At 39.6% G+C, this 18,430-nt stretch overlaps 1 protein-coding gene across 32 annotated transcripts in view; it reads right to left on the bottom strand.

Moving 5' to 3' along the window:
* PBRM1 (polybromo 1) overlaps positions 1–18,430 on the bottom strand; it is a 117,836-nt gene that overhangs the window by 23,559 nt on the left and 75,847 nt on the right. For 25 of the 32 annotated variants that reach the window (XM_040454833.1, XM_040454837.1, XM_040454826.1 and 22 more), the window contains 5 exons: positions 11,608–11,793; positions 10,554–10,711; positions 9,165–9,428; positions 4,287–4,432; positions 1,774–1,931 (listed from right to left, as the gene is read on the bottom strand). In XM_040454833.1, the coding sequence (XP_040310767.1) occupies positions 1,774–1,931; positions 4,287–4,432; positions 9,165–9,428; positions 10,554–10,711; positions 11,608–11,793 (912 nt within the window). The remainder of the gene's footprint in view (positions 1–1,773; positions 1,932–4,286; positions 4,433–9,164; positions 9,429–10,553; positions 10,712–11,607; positions 11,794–18,430) is intronic. The other 7 variants (XM_040454839.1, XM_040454841.1, XM_040454854.1 and 4 more) reach the window with 2 other exon arrangements.

Below are 18,430 nucleotides of genomic sequence, written 5' to 3'. Positions count from 1 at the left end.
GCCGGAAGAAATGCAATAGCTGAAAATAATGACAGTATATGATGCACAGAACTACGTTTGAGCAGCAGAGTGCGTGTGAACACTCAGGATGACTGAACGGAAACCTCAGCACGAGCCCTGCACACTTCTGGATCAGGGAGAGTAACATTGCTAGGTTAAGAGTCCAAGAGACTAGAAGTCTTTCAACTCCTTCCCCCGAATCCTACCTTATTCTTACACATTCCCCATCCTGCAGCTGCAGGGACTCCTCCAGTGCATATGCTGGCCCACATAGCTGCTCTGCTCACACCCAGACAGGACTTCCCATCTGCTCCAAATTCCATCTGAGCACTGTCTAGTAGACCTACTGTGAGTGTGCACCCAGGCACCTCAGGGGGCTCATTCTCTACCACACCCTCCTGGTCTGCCCCAGCCACCTGGCTTTCTTACTGTTATCTCAACCATACCCAGCTACTTTGCCTTAAGGGCTTTGCATTTCATGTTTGCTGTGCCTAAAATGAGTAAAATCTCAGACACAGGCACACTTCAGAGATATTGCAGGTTCAGCTCCAGATCACCTCAATAAAGCAAATATCATAATAAAGTGATTGAAATGATTTTCTGGTTTCCATTAAAAGTAATGTTTACATTATACTGTAGTCTATTAGGTGTGCAATAGCATTGAGTCTAAAAAAACAATATATATACTGTAATTAAAAACCACTTTATTGCCACAAAATGCTAACCATCATCTGAGCTTTCAGTGAGTTGTAATCTTTTTTTTTTTTTTTTTTAAGTAAACTCTACGCCCAACATGGGGCTCAAACTCATGACCCCGAGATCAAAAATCACATGCTCTACCGACTGAGCCAGTATCTATCCCTTTTTGGGGATAGAGGGTCTTGCCTTAATGTTGATGGTTGCTGATTGCTCAGGATGGTGTTTGCTAAAGGCTGGGGTAGCGGTGGCAATTTCTTAAAATATGACAACAGTGAAGTTTGCAACATCAGCAGACTCTTCCTTTCACAAATGATTTCTCAGTAGCACGTGATGTTATTTGATAGCGTTTGACCCACAAACTTCTTTCAAAATTGGGAGTTAATCCTCTCAAATCCTGCTGATGCATTATCAACTAAGTTTATGTGATATTCACAATCCTTTGTTGTCATTTCAACAACCTTCACAGCATCTTCACCAGGAGATTTTGCCTCAAGAAACCACATTCTTTGCTCCTCCATAACAAGCAATTCCTCGTCCATTAAAGTTTTATCATAAGATTGCAGCATCTCAAATATAATAGCAATCAAGTTTGAAATATTGTGAGAGTTACCAAAATGTGACACAGGAACATGAAATGAGCAAATGCTGCTGGGAAAATGGCGCCAACAGACTTGCTCCACACAGGGTTGCTGCAAACCTTCAATCTGTAACAAACCTAGCATCTGGGAAGGGCAATAAAGCAAAGCGTACTAAAACGAAGCATGCCTGTATTTGGTTTTCTCCCTGACTGCCTTCAGGGCTCTATTCACGTCACCAATCAGAAATGCTTTTGGTGACCACATTACCTACAAGACCTCCCCTCAACATTTTGCTCTATCCTCTTCCTCTGCCTTATTCTCATTCAGAGCTCTAATTACTACCTGATGTTCTAGAGATTTAATTTTAATTTACTTACTGACTCTGGTCTGTTTACTGCTGTATACCTAGCACCTAGACCAGTGCCTAACACAGGAGGAGTATTCAGTCAACTGTAGCAGAATCAATGTGATTAAATGAAAAGGCAGAAATACGTACCCAGAATACATGTCATGGGGCAGGTTTCTTCCAGATTACTCAGAAACACTTCTTTTTTGTAGAACATTTTTGTGGGCTCATGTTCTGTCTCTTCTGGGTGAATGAAGATAGGGCCATAAAAATATGCAGCTCCATCTCGGACCCATACCTTTTCAATTCTTGGGGGAAAAATGGAGAAATTCCATTAAAATGAATTGACAGGTTTCATTCTGGAAGGATTAATCTACCAAAAATTCTGCTAGCCAAAAACCTAATGATATTTACTATTTAAAAAAAATAAAAATTTGAGAGAGAATGAGCGTGAGTCAGGGAGGGGCAAGGGAAGAGGGAGAGAGAATCTTAAGCAGGCTCCACACCCAGTACGGAGCCTGACATGGGGTCCATCTCATGACTGTGAGATCATGACCTGAGCTGAAATCAAGAGTGGGATGCTTAACCCACTGAGCCACCCAGGCGCCTTGATGATATTTACTATTTTAGAGAAGTTTCACTGACTATTTTGATAAAAAGACAATTTCCTTGATGTTTCGTCCTTTTTGAGCACAGGAGAAGATACTCAGAAAGAGAAACAAACATTTGGCTACTTATCTAAGGGGAAAACAATTTTAACACAATACTAAGGCATATCTCCCAGGTGTTTTCCCTGAGATGCTCATGGTGAAACAAAACTAAGCATCTGTCATTGGACTTGTCAGCCAAATACACACGCAAACCATCGATATTTGGGGTCAGCTCACATGAATGGCAGATATTCCTGTAAGGCAATGGTTGGTTCATGACTTTTGAGTGCCAAGATATAAGAGCCCTTCACCCCTTGAGAATCTGACCAAAGCCAGACACTATCTCCCTAGAAAAAAATAAAAATTCACATGTGACTGCTATGTGCCAGGTACTGTATCATTCCTCACAACCACCCCACCAGCTTGGTATTATGGTCTCCAATGTCTTGTGGTTCCTAACAAGAAGCAGTATCCTCATCTCAGTTACTGGTAACTCCACCTTCCAGTTCTTCAAGACAAGAGACAGAAGTCATCCTTGACTGCTTTCTCTCTCTCAGACCCCACATCCCATTTATCAGAAATCCTATTAACTCAACCTTTTAAAACAGGGTCTGACTACTGGTCTGAGCCATCATCATTTGCTGCCTGGATTACTGCAACAGCCAGCCTTCTAGCAGATCTCCTTGCTTCTCTTTGATCCTTTAAGTCTATTCTCAACAACCAGTAGGCAGAGCAATCTTGCTAAGAACTAATTCAGCTGTCACACTGATGCTTAAAAGAATCCAATGGTACTCTTTTTAATTCAGTAAAAGCCCAAGTGCCTACATTGGTCTCTGAGGTCCACAAGGGTTGCACTGTATGCCATGGCCCTCATCTCCTATCTAACTCAATGCACTGCTTACTCCCCCTGTAACAAACTCTCCTGATTTGACAGGTCAGGAACACTTCGCTCTCAGGTCTTTATCTTGGCTATTCTCACTTCCCGGAAAGCTTTCCCCCCGGATATTCACATTACTCACTCAGTTTCTTCGTTGACTCAACTATTAACTCTCAGTGAGGCCTATATACATCACCCTGCTTAAACTTTTGCACCTCCTCACTGTGACCACGGCATTCCTGAGTGTTCTCATACTCTTATTTTTTCATGACCTAATGTACCTTACACTTTACTTATTCATGATTACTGTTTGTCTTCCCACTGGAACAAAGATCCCGGGCACTAAGAATGTTTGTTTTATTCACTAATGTAGCTTCATGTCCTTAGGCAAATAATTTACTTCCCTGAGCTTCAGTTTCCTCATTCCATTTTTTCCTCATTCAGTAATCATTTATTACAAACCTATTTGCCAGGCTCTGAAGCTAGCAGGGCTGGACTTACACCACGATCTCTTGGAACCAACTACTACTCTTAACCACTATCCTCTACTGCCCAATTCTGTACCTGACTCCGTCACTGCTATTTTATGCCATGCAAACACTCTTCCATCCATTTACTTGTTCAACCAATATCTGAGCCCTTACTATGTTTCATGAACTGTATGCTTGAAGCAGGGAAGACAAAGGTGAGCAAAAAGACAGGGACCCTACTGTCAGGGCATTTTCAGTCTGGTATGGAAACCTGACAGTAAAATAACATGACAAGTGCTCTGAGAATACAAGGACACCTAATCCAGTCTGGAGGGTACAGGAGAAGCTTCCTTAAGGAAGTGTCATCTTAAATTGAAGCTAAAGGGAGTTCATCATGTGAGGTGGGCAGGGAGATTTCTGGGTTGAGAATTGAGTAAATGGTAAGAGAAGAAAAAAAAAGTTCACAAGAGGAATTTAAAGAAGCATGGCTAGAGACGAAAGCAGGGCAAGGGTGTGCAAGGAAGCTGGGGAAGTTAACAGGATTGCAGGGTGTTGGGGGCGGGGGGTTGATGATGACGTGTGTCTTCATCCTAAAGAGTGATGAATTTCCACTTGCTCCAAATCTCTCCAACCCAACTACATCTTCGCTGCTTCAGTAACACTCACCTGCCCACACGTGGGCGCACCAGGCCATGGGACTTGATGAAGACACAGTCACCAACCTTCAGCCACATGTCATTGTAACGGAGCTGCTCAAAGTAGTGGCAACCTGGCTCACCGTTTGACATTTCCACAGGGACATCTTCTTTCTCCTGTGGTAAAGGAAACTGGTTGAAGAGAGGCAGCTCACAATCAAGGAGTAGACAGAGAAGGTAAGAAAGGAAAGTTGACTTTCCATCATATTAACTTAGAAGACAAAAATAACCATAAATAGAAGTTTTGATGAAGACCAGAAACCAAAAGATTAGGACACTGAAACCAAACTAAGTCTTCTCAAATAATGCATTTATTTTAAATTTCTAGTTAAGTTTCACAAAATGTTACTCCAAGATGCTTTTATTCCCCTAGTCCAGTACAAAAAGAGCACCGGAGAGGACTTAGCAGCATTCAGGAGCAGCCTCACTCATGCGTTGCCATGGAGGATAAGGAGCAAATACTGCATAAGCTTCCTCTTCACCACATTTACTGAGCTCTCAATGTCTTAGCATTAACAGCTGATAGATTTAAAATGATCATTTTGCTTTATTCTAGCATGGAAAGGAATAGTATAGCCTCTGTGATACAAACACATACTCTCAATTTTTTAATAAATTACAAGGTCTGTCACCTATTGGCTACTGTGACATTAGGCAAATTACTTGACCTCTTAGGCCTTAGTTTCCTCATCTGGAAAATGAAGACAGTGTGCCTATTACATGGGATTGTTAGGAAGCTTTAAGGATATTCTCCCCATTAACTACACAGAGCAATGCCTGACTTATGAAAAGCGCTTTAACAAACATCATTATTGTTTTATAGTGTTGGCAGAAAAGGGGAAAAAAAGAAAAACAAGTTCTGATCTGATGCAGATAGTGGGCACAGCACGAGGTGTTGTAAACATATTAATTTCAAAACATATAAAAGCTCCTCGAGGAAACCCCAGAACCCCCAAGTTTTCTACTGCACCTCCCCGAGAGTATCTGAAACTTCAAACAAAAATCTCTCTTTCAGAAGGTCCAAACGGTTTGCTTCTTTCTTCACGACTATAAATGTGCAATCTAAATGCTCCTCCTGGAAAACCCTTAAGAATGAGATGTGCTGGATGAGGGACACCTGCAGGAAAGGGAGCTATAAAGTGACCCCTGAGAGTAAGAATAACTTTTTCTTTCAGGAATGGTCTGTTCTGAAGTTCTTTTCTTTTCTTTTTTTTTTGTAAAGTCATCTTCCCGCCCAATGTGGGGCTTGACCTCACAATCCCAAGACTGAGAGCTGCATGCTCTACCTGCTGAAGGTATTCTTTTAAAAAGTTCCAGGAATGACCTGTTTTGGCCAGGCAGCATTAAAATAGATAGGAGACAAGAACAGGAAAAAAAAAAAAAGAAAAAAAAAATGTGTGCACAGAGAGGACCCTGGGGCCTTATGAATTCTAAGAAAAAATTGCTAACTTGGACGTAAATTTACAAATTAATTAATTAATTTAAAAAAAAAAAAGAAAAAGAAGAAACCTATGTTATTCCCACACTGGCTTCCTTTGGTATTTCTTATTCTTTCATAATTAACGTCTCCACAATTCCCAGACATACTGGTAAAGTGTAAAAAATATCATGTTCCTTCCCAGGCTCCCTTTCTCTTGTAAAACTGTTAGGACACTGAAATGGACTCAAAGAATTCAATATTTTCCAGTTTTTATGTTAACAATATAAAAGTTTTATCTTTCTTGATTATATAAAAGAAGTACATTCATTGGCAACAAGTCAACATTACAGCATGTAAAACTTAAAAACAATCTTCTGTGATCCAACTCCAGAGATAAGCACCTAGTTTAGCACACAGCAGTGTTACATGCTGTTTTCATTTTCTCATTCATGTATGTAAATATACATTTTTCTTTGTTTTGAATAATGATGGAACTGCATCCCATTCTGCTGCCTGTTAATCATGAACATCCTCCTACCACAGGACTTGGAAAATTTTCCACGTGACATACTATAAACCTACTTCACTGCTTTCACTGGCCGTACAGCTGGCATGCTATGGATGTATGACAACTTACTCAATTCCTATTCATGGCATTTGAGTTTGGCCAAGGGTTTTGCTTTACAGGTAACACTGATGTCACTCCTTGTAGACAACCCTTTGGTGCGCCTGAGTACTGAGTTGGAACACGTTCCCTGGCATCAAACTGTAGGGTCAAAGGGAATGCCATGGATGGGAGAGAAGTGTGCTGCCCACACCCACATCAGGTGTGCCCAGTATTAGCAGTCTTTAGAACTCCTGCCAATCTGCCAGGCATTTAAAAACATTTTACCTTTTTGGCTGTCTTCCCTTTTACAAATCATCTATTTGGTCCTTTGCCTATTTTTCTAGTGTAGCTTTTTTCCTAGGTTTCCAAGAGCTCATTGTGTTAAAAATGGCAGTCCTTAGACTCTTTTATTAAACTAATGGATATTTTCCATTGTACACTGATAAAATGCCCCCCCCCCCTTTATGGATACTGGATTTTATATCATGTATAGAATGGACCCATTCCAAGCTTATAAATACATACACACATACATACATACATAAAAGAATATAGGTAAATAATAGTAAATATGCTTATGTTAGCAACTAGTACTTTTTTTTTTTTTGTTTTTTTTTTTATCTTTTTGGAATATCAAGAGAGAATTCAGGTGGGTTTTTTTCCTTTCTTCTTCTTTTTCTTTTATTTTCAAATGGCTACCAGTTTTTCCAGTATCATTTGATTCCATCCTCTCTTGCTGATTTAAAATCCTACCTTTATATTCTAGATTTTAGTTGTGAAAAGCCTATTCCTTCCACTGACTGGTCCTGAGCTACTATCCCAATTTTTTAAAAATGTTGTTTTATAAAATACAATAATATTTAGCAGGGCAAAGCACTTTGATTACTTTTCTCCCTTCTTTTCCTGGTAACTAACATGTTTACCCCTTCATTAAGAATGCCAGCATAATTCTGTCAGGTTCCAAAAACAAGTCTTTCATGTCCATAGACTGTTTCTCTTCCCATAGGTTCCATATATTCCTTTTAAGGTTATTTCTTTTTTGTTGTTGTTTGTTTGTTTAGAGAGAGAGAGAGAGACAGAGAGACAGAGTGGAGTGGGGAAGGGCAGAGAGAGAATCCCAAGCAGGCTTCCCACTGTCAGCACAGAGCCTGATATGGGGCTTGAACTCACAAACCGTGAGATCATGACCCGAGCCGAAATCAAGAGTCAGACACTTACCCAACTGAGCCACCCAGCAGCGCCCCCAAGATTATTTCTTAATGTATCTTGTTGTTAAGATGAATCAGATATTTTCTTCTACATGACTTTCCTAACAGCTGCTAAAGTGTATTCAACATTTTTATCTTACTTTCAAAAGTCTTGTGAATTACTGTTTTGTTTATATAAGAAAGCTATTGACTTGTATATGGACTTTGAAATTCCTATTTGTTGAATTCTTGGTTTTCAAAACTTTAATTTCTCCCCCATTATCTGCAAAAAAAGTTTTGCCTCTTTATTGTCAATATTTTTACTATTTTGTTTGTCTTCATTGGCTACTTTCAGAAAAATAAAGATAATAGTAGAGCAAGCACGTTTAGGTGTGAGAAACAAATATAATTTTAAAAAATCACTTTGAGGAAATACCCATCTAAAGACTTAAATAAATGAAGACAGTTACTGTACTTTATCAAATAATTTCTCCTTAGATCTATTAATGCAATGAAATGTTTTACTGAATTTTCCTAATTTTGACCAATCCTTGCATTTGTAGAATGAACTTCCACCTACTTGGTCATATTGTTCTTAAATAACTAATTTGATTTCATTTATAAAAATATATTTTCTCCGAGTATTCTTTGCACTAATATTCGTAAGTTAGACTGAACTATAGCTTTTCCAGTTTTATTTTGTCAGGCTTTGAAATCAAGATTATTCTGGTTATGTAAAATAACTGGGAAGTTTTGTTTTCTATGCTCTGAAAGAATTTAAACCATAGTATAATTATAGGTCTCTTAAAGGGTTAAAAGAACTCACCTACAGAATTATCTGATCTGAGTACTCTGTGATTAGCTCTCAAGACATTAAAAAAAATTTCTTCTTGTTGTTGTCCACTTACGTGTTACACCTCTTCTTGATGCCACTTTAGTGATTTATATTGTCCTAGGAAATTATTCATTTTATTCAGGATTTCAATTTATTAACAAAATTTACAAGTCTTTAAATTTCTTCCACATTTATATGTCTGAGCTTCTCTTCTTTTTTTTATTAGGAGAGTTGGTCATTTATTTCACTGGACTTGTCAAATGATTAGCACTTGGACTCACTTCTTTCTTTATTATTTGAGAGAGGGAGGGAGAGGGAGAGAGGACGTGAGCGCATGCATGCACGTAAGCCAGCAGGAGAGAGGGGAAAAGGAGGAGAAACCGGATCTCAAGCAGGCTCCGTGCTTAGTGTGGAGCCTGACACGGGGCTCAATCCCATGACCCTGAGACCACGACACGAGCTGAAATCAAGTCAATCGACTGAGCCACCCAGGCGCTCCTATTTAATTTTTTTTAAAGTAGGCTGCATGCCCAACGGGGGACTTAAACTAATGACCCTGAGATCAAGAGTCTCATGCTCTACTCACTGAACCAGTAGGTGCCCCTGGATTTACTTTTCAGTTCTGTTGTTTTCTAAGTATTAATTTCTGTCTCTTTTATAGTTCCCTTCTTCCTGTTTATGTAAGGTTTTATGTTGTTGCTCTTTTTCTAATTCTGATTTTGAATGCTTTATTCATTTATTTTCTGGAATAGGTATTTTGAAGTGTAAAATTCTTTTCTGTGTGGCTTTTAGCTACATACCTTCTCCAAGTTAAAACTGTCTTCAGTTCGACTATCCTCTGAGTTGTCTGTGTTCTTCTCATCATCCCCTTTATCTGCATTTGCAAATACAGAGGCCACTCGAACCACAGGCAAGGGCACATCCCGAGGGACAAACCTCACTGAACTGATGGGCATGGTCCACAGTTTAATTTTCTTAAAAGATTTGGTTTTGGCAGAATACCGTGATTCACAGACAAAAACATCCTCATCTCGAAAGTTTTCTGGGCATAATTTAAAGTATTCCTGTGAGATATAATAAAATTAATAAGTTAGGTGAATATTCTGAAAACCAGTCAACCATAAAAACCAAAACCACACATCAATCAAGCAAACAAACAAAAGCTAAACTGTTAAGACTTTTTGACAGTTAACCACAAATAGTAAATGGCTAGAGATGTAGGAGCAATTTCTTGCTACAAAATAGCCTTATTAAATACACACCCTTTAGCTTATTTATTTTTTTTTTCAACGTTTATTCATTTTTGGGACAGAGAGAGACAGAGCATGAACGGGGGAGGGGCAGAGAGAGAGGGAGACACAGAATCGGAAACAGGCTCCAGGCTCTGAGCCATCAGCCCAGAGCCCGACGCGGGGCTCGAACTCACGGACCGCGAGATCGTGACCTGGCTGAAGTCGGACGCTTAACCGACTGCGCCACCCAGGCGCCCCTCCCTTTAGCTTATTTAAAAAAACTTTTTTGTAATGTTTATTTTATTTTTGACAGAGAGAGACAGAGCATGAGTGGGAGAGGGGCAGAGAAAGAGGGAGACACAGAATCCAAAGCAGGCTCCAGGCTCTGAGCTGTCAGCACAGAGCCTGATGTGGGGCTCGAACTCACAGACCGTGAGATCATGACCTGAGCCGAAGTCGGACGCTCAACCGACTGAGCCACCCAGGTGCCCCCACACCCTTTAGCTTATTTAGCTTACCAACAGCCCTTTTGAAAATATATTAACATTTCATAATACAGCTATAACGTTCTTGAAAGCTTTGGGGCAGGGGTCAATGTGCCTGTATCAGATAGATACACAAAAAGTATACTTTATTACCTAAAAGAGCATACTGACAGTTTTCAGAAAATTATCTTTCAGAAAATGTCATCCTCAAAAATTAACCTCGCAGTATAAAAAAAACTTTAAGCTAACTGCATTCAACTATATATGATGTAGGCAGCAAATGGTCTTCCATCATCATGATCAGATTAATTTCTTCCCAAATCTTTTACACACAGCCATACAGATACAGTTTAAAAAAAAAAATCAAACGGTTTAAAACAGAGCTTCTAATTTGTAAATACTGATTTTTCTGTGTTCGTAAATTTTATTTTCATGGAATGATTTGTACTTTGGGAACTAATGAGTTTCTTACCTTGACAAACATGACCACACATTTTCCTAGAATTTTACTAACAGGAACTTTATTGTAATAGTCACTCTTAAAAACTTCTTTTTCTAGAAATTTTCGCGTAGCCAGATGGAATGTTTCATTTGGCCGATAAAACCAACAGCCATACAACCATTTTTCACCTCAAAAACAAAAAAGGAGGGAGGGAGGGAGGGAGGGAGGGGGAGAGAGAGAGAGAGAGAGACAGAGACAGACAGAATTACCATTAACAGAAATCACACATTCTTTGCAAAACGAGCAAATTCTCCATCTATTCTCTTATGGCCCGAACCCAACGATGTGCTTTTTAAGCCACAGGTCCTTAAAATAATTATCTTAGAAGAAATGATACTTGAAAATAATGAAGTATAAGAAGGCCTAAAAAATGCTACTCTCCCTCTCACATGAAAAGATAGGTAATATACCAGATGAGGAGGGTGATGAGAGCTGCTCCACTCTGCTGGGGCCAGGACACGGCCAGGGATGCATGCTTAAGAAAGATACCGCATACTAAAGGACGCAGTCAGCACTCAGGGCAAGGGATGCAAAGCTGAGGGAATTGGATTGCCTGGATCACATTTCTGCCTGCTTCTGGCTTCATTAACTCCTAAGGTAAAGGCAACTGTTCTAGGACACCTTTTTTAAATCAAATTCTAAGCCAAGGCACATGTCTCTCTATAATTTATTCTTCACTTGTGATTTATACCAGACTGGTTTTGCCAGAAGCAAAACGTGAGCCTTTAGTTCCTGTGAGTCTCTGCCATCCTCCAGAGTTTGGGTGACTGGTTTTAATAAACACCAGTGGAGCAAATGAATCTCAGCTTCCCTTCAAGAAGATGCATTTCTTTTGACTCAATTGTACCACTCACTGGCCCAAGAGTGCTAGATCCCATGTTTTCATATAGTGGGTGCTTACTTATATTTACTGATACACTATAGAACAACTATTGTCTGAGTGACAGTTTTCTTCCTTGAGACCCAAGGAGGAGTCAAATAGTTACATGTCACCAATCTGTCCTTTGATTTAAAACGAACTTACCAGCAGAATCTTCCCACAGTCTCTCAATACAGACTATGTGTGGCTGCAGGCTGGCCTCCGCGGGCTCCACGTAGACGTAATCTCCAACATGGTACATGCTGTTCTTAAAGCTGCAGTCCTGACTGTATGTGCGGTGTAAGCCTGAGAGGCCTGCAGTGCCTGAGGAGTCTTCACTCTTTTCAGCTTCTTAGGTGAAAAAGAAAAAAAGGTTCCCATTCAAAGCATGTTGGAATCAGAGATAGGATTCAAACAACACATACTACTACATTTCATTCTTTTCTAGACCTTCACGGTCTAGTGCCTTTTTGAATTATAACCGTCATTAATTTAAGTAAATCCATAAATAAAGGATCTACAGAATAAAAATAACCACCTTAATAATAAACGCTCAAGACAGTCATTCTGGATAATAATGAAAGGTATAAAGAAGAAAACAGGTAACCTGTAAATCATGTAATCCTGGAAATAATCTCATATGTACTTCCTCTTTATCTTAATGCCTCTGAAAAAATTTTCCCTAAGTTAATATATGGGTATGTCACAATTAATGGAATCTTAGAACTGAGAAAATACGAACATGCATATTATGCAATATAATGTGAACTATACATGTCTACACTAAAGACAGAACTGTGCAGTTCCCCTGAGATTAATGCTTTTCAATAGGACTTATTTTTGTTAAATAATACTTTTTAATGGCTCCCATACAAGCCATCATTTACAAATACCACAGGGTTTTTGTTTTTTAAGATAAAACTGTGCCCACATCTTTGATTACTTCTTTATGGTAATTTTCTATAAATAGGACAGCTAGAAAGAAGCATTTTAAATGTTTTTAAAATGCCTATTCCAAACCAACCCCCCCAAATTCTGTACCAATTTAAGTCCCTCACTGTGTGGCTACAGGGTCTGTTTCTCCATTCTCACGCTCCAACATTTCTAATTTTTTTAAAGTTTTGCCAATATTGGTGGAAAATGTTATCTAGTATTCGATTAGTCAAATGAATCCCTGTAACATATACAAGAAATTCACAAGGTACTTGAGATTATACACCAACAAGAGCACGGTCAACTGTATGGAAAAGGACAGAGAGAGTACAAAACCCCCAAATTCTAGAGACAGGAAACAGGATGATAAAACAACTCAGCTGAAAATATGAAAAAGAAAGATTTAGAGGGCAGAGTCCTGAGCCATAAAGGACTATTTCTAGGCCTTGAAACTTAATGGTTCTGCCTTGCTGGATTTCAAGATTGCTTGGAATTGAAGGCCCTTTCCCTTCCATTTCTCCCTTTCTCAATGGGAATGTCTCTTAATTATTATTCTACGCATGTCCCATCAATGTATTGTAGGAGCAAAGGACTTGTTTTTGTTTTCATAGGTCTACAGAGGGAGAGGAACTGTGTCCCAGGATGGGTCACACCCAGAGCCTCACCTATATACACCAACTTAAATGATTTAATTAAAAAAATTTTTTTTTAACATTTATTTATTTTTGAGACAGAGAGAGACAGAGCATGAACAGGGGAGGGGCAGAGAGAGAGGGAGACACAGAATCTGAAACAGGCTCCAGGCTCTGAGCTGTCAGCACAGAGCCCGATGTGGGGCTCAAACTCACGGACCGTGAGATCATGACCCGAGCCGAAGTCGGATGCTTAACTGACCAAGCCACCCAGGCGCCCCTTAAATGATTTAAATAAGATTGGAGGCTTTTGAGCTCATAAAGCTGATAATATTTAGATGAGATTTTGATACCCGCCAGCAGGGTGTTATTGCAACAAATAACTAAAAAATATGAAGCAACTTTGGAATTGGGCAGTAACAGAAACTGGGAGAATTTTGAGCAGAGCAAAGGCCTCAGTTGCCTTGCATAGACTATGGTAGAGAAACGGACATTAAAGACTTGGCAGTAGAAGGCTCAGGTGGAAATGAAAATGTTACTGGAAAGGGGGTCCTTGTTACACAGTGGCAGAAAGCTTAGCAGAACTATGTCTGCAATTACTTGGATTCTGGCCTCCTGGGCTGATCTTTGGTTATCTCTCTCCTTTGTTCATTTGTTGTTGTTCTACTACCTCTTGAGATTTCTTCCACTTCATCTTCTAATCCTTCTCTAAATGATTCCTTTCTGCTATCATTAAAAATATATATATATTTATGTATGTATGTATTTCTTTATTTTTAGGAGAGTGCAAGCAGGCGAGGGGCAGTGAGGGGGACAGAGGACCTGAAGCAGGCTCTGTGCTGACAGCAGTGAACCTGATGTGGGGCTGGAACTCATGAACTGCAAGATCATCACCTGAGCCGAAGTCAGACGTTCAACTGACTGAACCACCTGGGGGGCTCCTCATTAAAAAAATTTTTAAATGAATCAATTTGACATATATCAATGCGTAAATTTAAGCTGTACAACCAGTTACTTCAATACACTTATATATTGTTGCCACTACAGTGACATTTACCACATTACTTAATCATAGTACAGTACTATTGGCTATATTCACTTTACTGTGCATTAGCTCTCCATGGCTATTTACCACTCCTTACAAGATTGTACCCTTAAACACCCTCACTCTTATCGCCTCACCCCACTCTATTGTTTTTATTTAAAGGGGACCTTATTTTAAAAAGTTTTTTTTAAGTTTATTTATTTTTGAGAGAGAGAGAGAGAGAGAGAGAGAGAGAGAGAGAGAGAAAGAGAGAATGCAAGCAGGGGAGGGACAAAGAGAGGGAGAGAGAGAGCATCCAAAACAGGCTCTGCACTGTCAGTACAGAGTCTGATGTGGGGCTCGAACCCAAGAACCATGAGATCATGACATGAACTGAACTCAAGAGCCAGATGCTCAACCAACTGAGCCACCCAGGCGCCCCTCTGCTATCATTTTTTAAAAACAGTTTCATTGAGGGCACCTGTGGCTCAGTCAGTTAAGCATCCGACTCTTGGTTTCAGTTCAGGTCATGATCTCAGGGCTTCTTCGTGAGTTTGAGCTCCATATCAGGCTCTGTGCTGGCAGTGTGGAGTCTGCTTGGGATTCTTTCTCTCTGCCCCTTCACCACTTGTGCTGTCTCTGTCTCTCTCAAAAGTAAATAAACTTAAAAAACAGAAACTCTGTAACCATTAAGCACATTTCTCATCCCCACCAGACCCTGGTAACCTCTATACTACTTTGTCTCTAAGAATTTGCTACTCTAGGTACCTTATGTAAGTGGAATCATACACTATTTGTCCTTTCATGCCTGGCCTATTTCAGTTAGCATAATGTTTTCAAGGTTCATCTGTGTTGTAGCATGTCGTTATCACCATTTCATTACATTTTATGGGGGAATAACACTCTATTATATGTATATGTACCACATTCATCCGTTGTTACTGGACACTTGGGTTGAATCTGCCTTTTGCCTCTTGTGAATAATGCTGTTCTGGATACTGGTATACAATTATGTGCAGGAGTCCCTGCTTCCAGTTCTTTGGGTATACACCAGGAGTGGAACTAATGGATCACATGGTAATTCAATGATTACCTTTGTAAGGAATTGCCAAACTGTTTTGCCATAATGGCGGTACCATTTTACATTCCCACCATCAATGTATAAGGGCGCCAATTTCTCCACATCCTCAACAACACTTGCTGGTTGTTGTTTGTTTGTTTGTTTTTTATAACAGCCATCCTAAAAAGAAGTGGTATCTCAATGCAGGTTTGATTTGCATTCTCCTAATGATTAATGATATTGAACATTCTTCATGTGATTACGGCCATCTGTACAATTTCTTTGGAGATGGCAGGTCTGTTTCCATACTTTGCCCAGTTTTGAATTGTTTTGTTACAGAATTTACATATCCTGGACATCAGACTCTTATCAGATGTATGATTTGTGAGTATTTTCTCTCATTCTGTTGGTTTGCTGTATTTTCAATTTCCAAGAAATTTTCTGTTCTGTGACTATTCGTTTTTATGGCCTCCTGTTTTTATTTTATGGATGCAGTAGCTTGTCATCTCTCTGAAGGTCTAAATCTTTATCAGTTTTTTTTTGTGTTTATATATTATTTATTTATTATTATTATTTTTAATATTTATTTATTTTTGAAAGAGATAGGGAGAGCACAAGCAGGGGAGAGGCAGAGAGGATCTGAAGCAGGCTCTGCACTGACAGCTGAGAGCCCATGTGGGGCTCAAACTCATGAACCCCGAGATCATGACCTGACCTGAAGTCAGATGCTCAACTGACAGAGCCACCCAGGTGCCCCTAAATGTTTATTTTTGAGAGAGAGAGGGAGAGCATGAGAGGGGGAGGGCAGAGAGAGATGGGTACAGAGGATCTGAAGCAGGATCTGAGCTGACAGCTGACAGCAGACAGCCGGGCATGGAGCTCACACAAACCGTGAGATCATGACCTGAGCCGATGTGGGATGCTCAACCAACTGAGCCACCCAGGCACCCGTTTTTGTTTTGTTTTTAAAATTTTTCTCCATCTGCCTTGTTTTTTTCCAAGGCCCTTTTTCTCTTTTTGTTTTGTTCTCTATCTTGCATCTTAGAGGTTTGCCTTAAATATTTGATCCTATTTAAATTAAGTACCTGCTCCTATTTAAAAGCAAAATACTAAAAAAAATGACTAGAAGCTCTTTATGTACATAATTTTGCCCCACTGCCTGATCCATTTCTCAAGAGAAAAATCTCCTGTCTCAAAACTAGAAGCCTGACTGCCAGCATTCTTGGAGCAAAAGAGTTACAAGGGGTCTCACTACTTAGTATAAGTCCTCTTATGACCCCCCTCTTCAGAACTGTACCTCTAACCTTTCAGCATGCTGCTGTCTCTCAGACTAGACTCTTGAAGGCAAACAGTCACAGGAAAGGTTGGGAAGTGATCTGGTGGTTGAACTCAAATTTAGAGTTAACTAATCCTCCTGTTTTCAGCACCTCCATTTGTAGAAGTACCTGGTGCTCTAATCCCTGCACCATTCTAGACAGGAATTGGCCTACTTAAAGTCTTCATCTGATGCCAGCACTGAAGCCAGTGTTAGCAACCTACTCGTACATTTTGTAGCTCCTAAATTCCCATTGCCACCATCTCCTTTTCAATGGTTTCCCTTTTTTTTTTTTTTTTGAGGGAGGGGAATGCTTTACATTTATGTCTTTTGTTTTGCTTTAAAATCCATTTTCCATCATTTTAGAGGTGTTTTGGAATGTACCAGTAGTAGGCATCTGTACAACCTGCCACATTTAGGTGACAAGTCCTTCATATTGTTTTACTTTTGCTTACTTACCTTTGAGTACTTAGTTCTGGTAGTTAATACAAAAACACAGCTGTCGCTAATTTTGTATCACCAGATAAAGTGTCAACAAAACTTAAAAAAAAAAAAAAAATCTCAAGTATAAGAAATTTTGTCAGTAGAAACAATGTGAATTGTCCTAAATGTCATACCCATTACAGCACTGGCATTTTCTGTTTTCTCTTTCACTGATTTCCATTCTGATCTTTAGTATTTTTTTTTTAACGTTTATTTATTTTTGAGACAGAGAGAGACAAAGCATGAACAGGGGAGGGTCAGAGAGAGGGAGACACAGAATCTGAAACAGGCTCCAGGCTCTGAGCTGTCAGCACAGAGCCCGACGCGGGGCTCGAACTCACGGACCGCGAGATCATGACTGAGCCGAAGTCGGCCGCTTAACCAACTGAGCCACCCAGGCACCCCTGATCTTTAGTATTTCTACTTCAAGTGTGATTGGCTTTTCTTTTGCTAACTTCTTGAGGTGCAAACGTAGACTTATTTTAGCTCTTTATTCCTTTCCTGGTATATGTATCTAAAGCTATAAGTTTCCCTTCACAAACTCCTTTAGCTATATCCCATAAATTTTAATATACTGTGTTTTTCATTTGGGTTCAATTCAAGATTTTCCTAATTGTCCTTGCAATATCTTCTATGATCCACGGATTATTTAGAAGTGTACTGCTTCATTTTCAAATATTTGGGGATTTTCCAGCTTTCTTTCTGTTGCTGATTTCTAGTCTAATCCCATTGTGTTCAGAAAACTGGGTATGATTTCAATCCTTTTAAATCTTCTGAAACTTGTTTCATGACCTATGGTCCATCCGAGATAATGTTCCATGTGTGCTTGATAAGAATGTGCATTTTGCAGTCCTTGGGTGCAGTGTTTCACATCTCAGTCAGGTCAAGCTGGTTGACAGTCCATCTTAGTCAGCTCAGGCTGCTATAAAAAACCTACCACAGCCAGGGTGGCTTAAACAGCATTGATTTCTCATAGTTCTGGGGGGTAAGAAATCCAAGATCAAGGTGCCAGCAGACGTAGTTTCTGGTGAGAAGTCCACTTTCTGGTTCATGGACAGTTGTCTTCTTGCTCTTCATCCCCTTATAATGGTAATGAGCCCATTGTGGTGGCTCCACCTCTATGACCACATTCAATTACCTCCTAAAGGCCTGACCTCCAAATACATCACACTGGAGATGAGGCTACGATATATGAATTTTGGGGAGACAAACTTTCAGTCCATATTCAAGTCTTCTGTACTTTTTGCTAGTTGGTCTATCAATTGCTGAGAAAAGAGTATTGATTTTTGGTGTACTTGGTCTATCATTGCTGAGAAAGGAGTATTGAGACTTAATTGCTAAACAATTTCTCTTTTCCATTATGGTCAGTTTTGCTTTATGTATTTCCAGGCTCCATTGTTAGGTGTATATACATTGATAAATATTATATGTTCCAATGTCCCCACCCTTTTAATATTATGAGATATCCCTCTTTGTCTTCAGCAATATTTCTTCTCTTAAAGTCTATCTGAGAGATGCCTGGGTGGCTCAGTCAGTTAAGC

The sequence above is a fragment of the Herpailurus yagouaroundi genome, unplaced genomic scaffold (genome assembly GCF_014898765.1).
Source record: "Herpailurus yagouaroundi ecotype Mexico unplaced genomic scaffold, PumYag 213, whole genome shotgun sequence".
Classification (NCBI taxonomy): Eukaryota; Metazoa; Chordata; class Mammalia; order Carnivora; family Felidae; genus Herpailurus; species Herpailurus yagouaroundi.
Note: the sequence above shows the minus strand (reverse complement) of the source record. Positions and strands in the feature narration are given on the sequence as shown.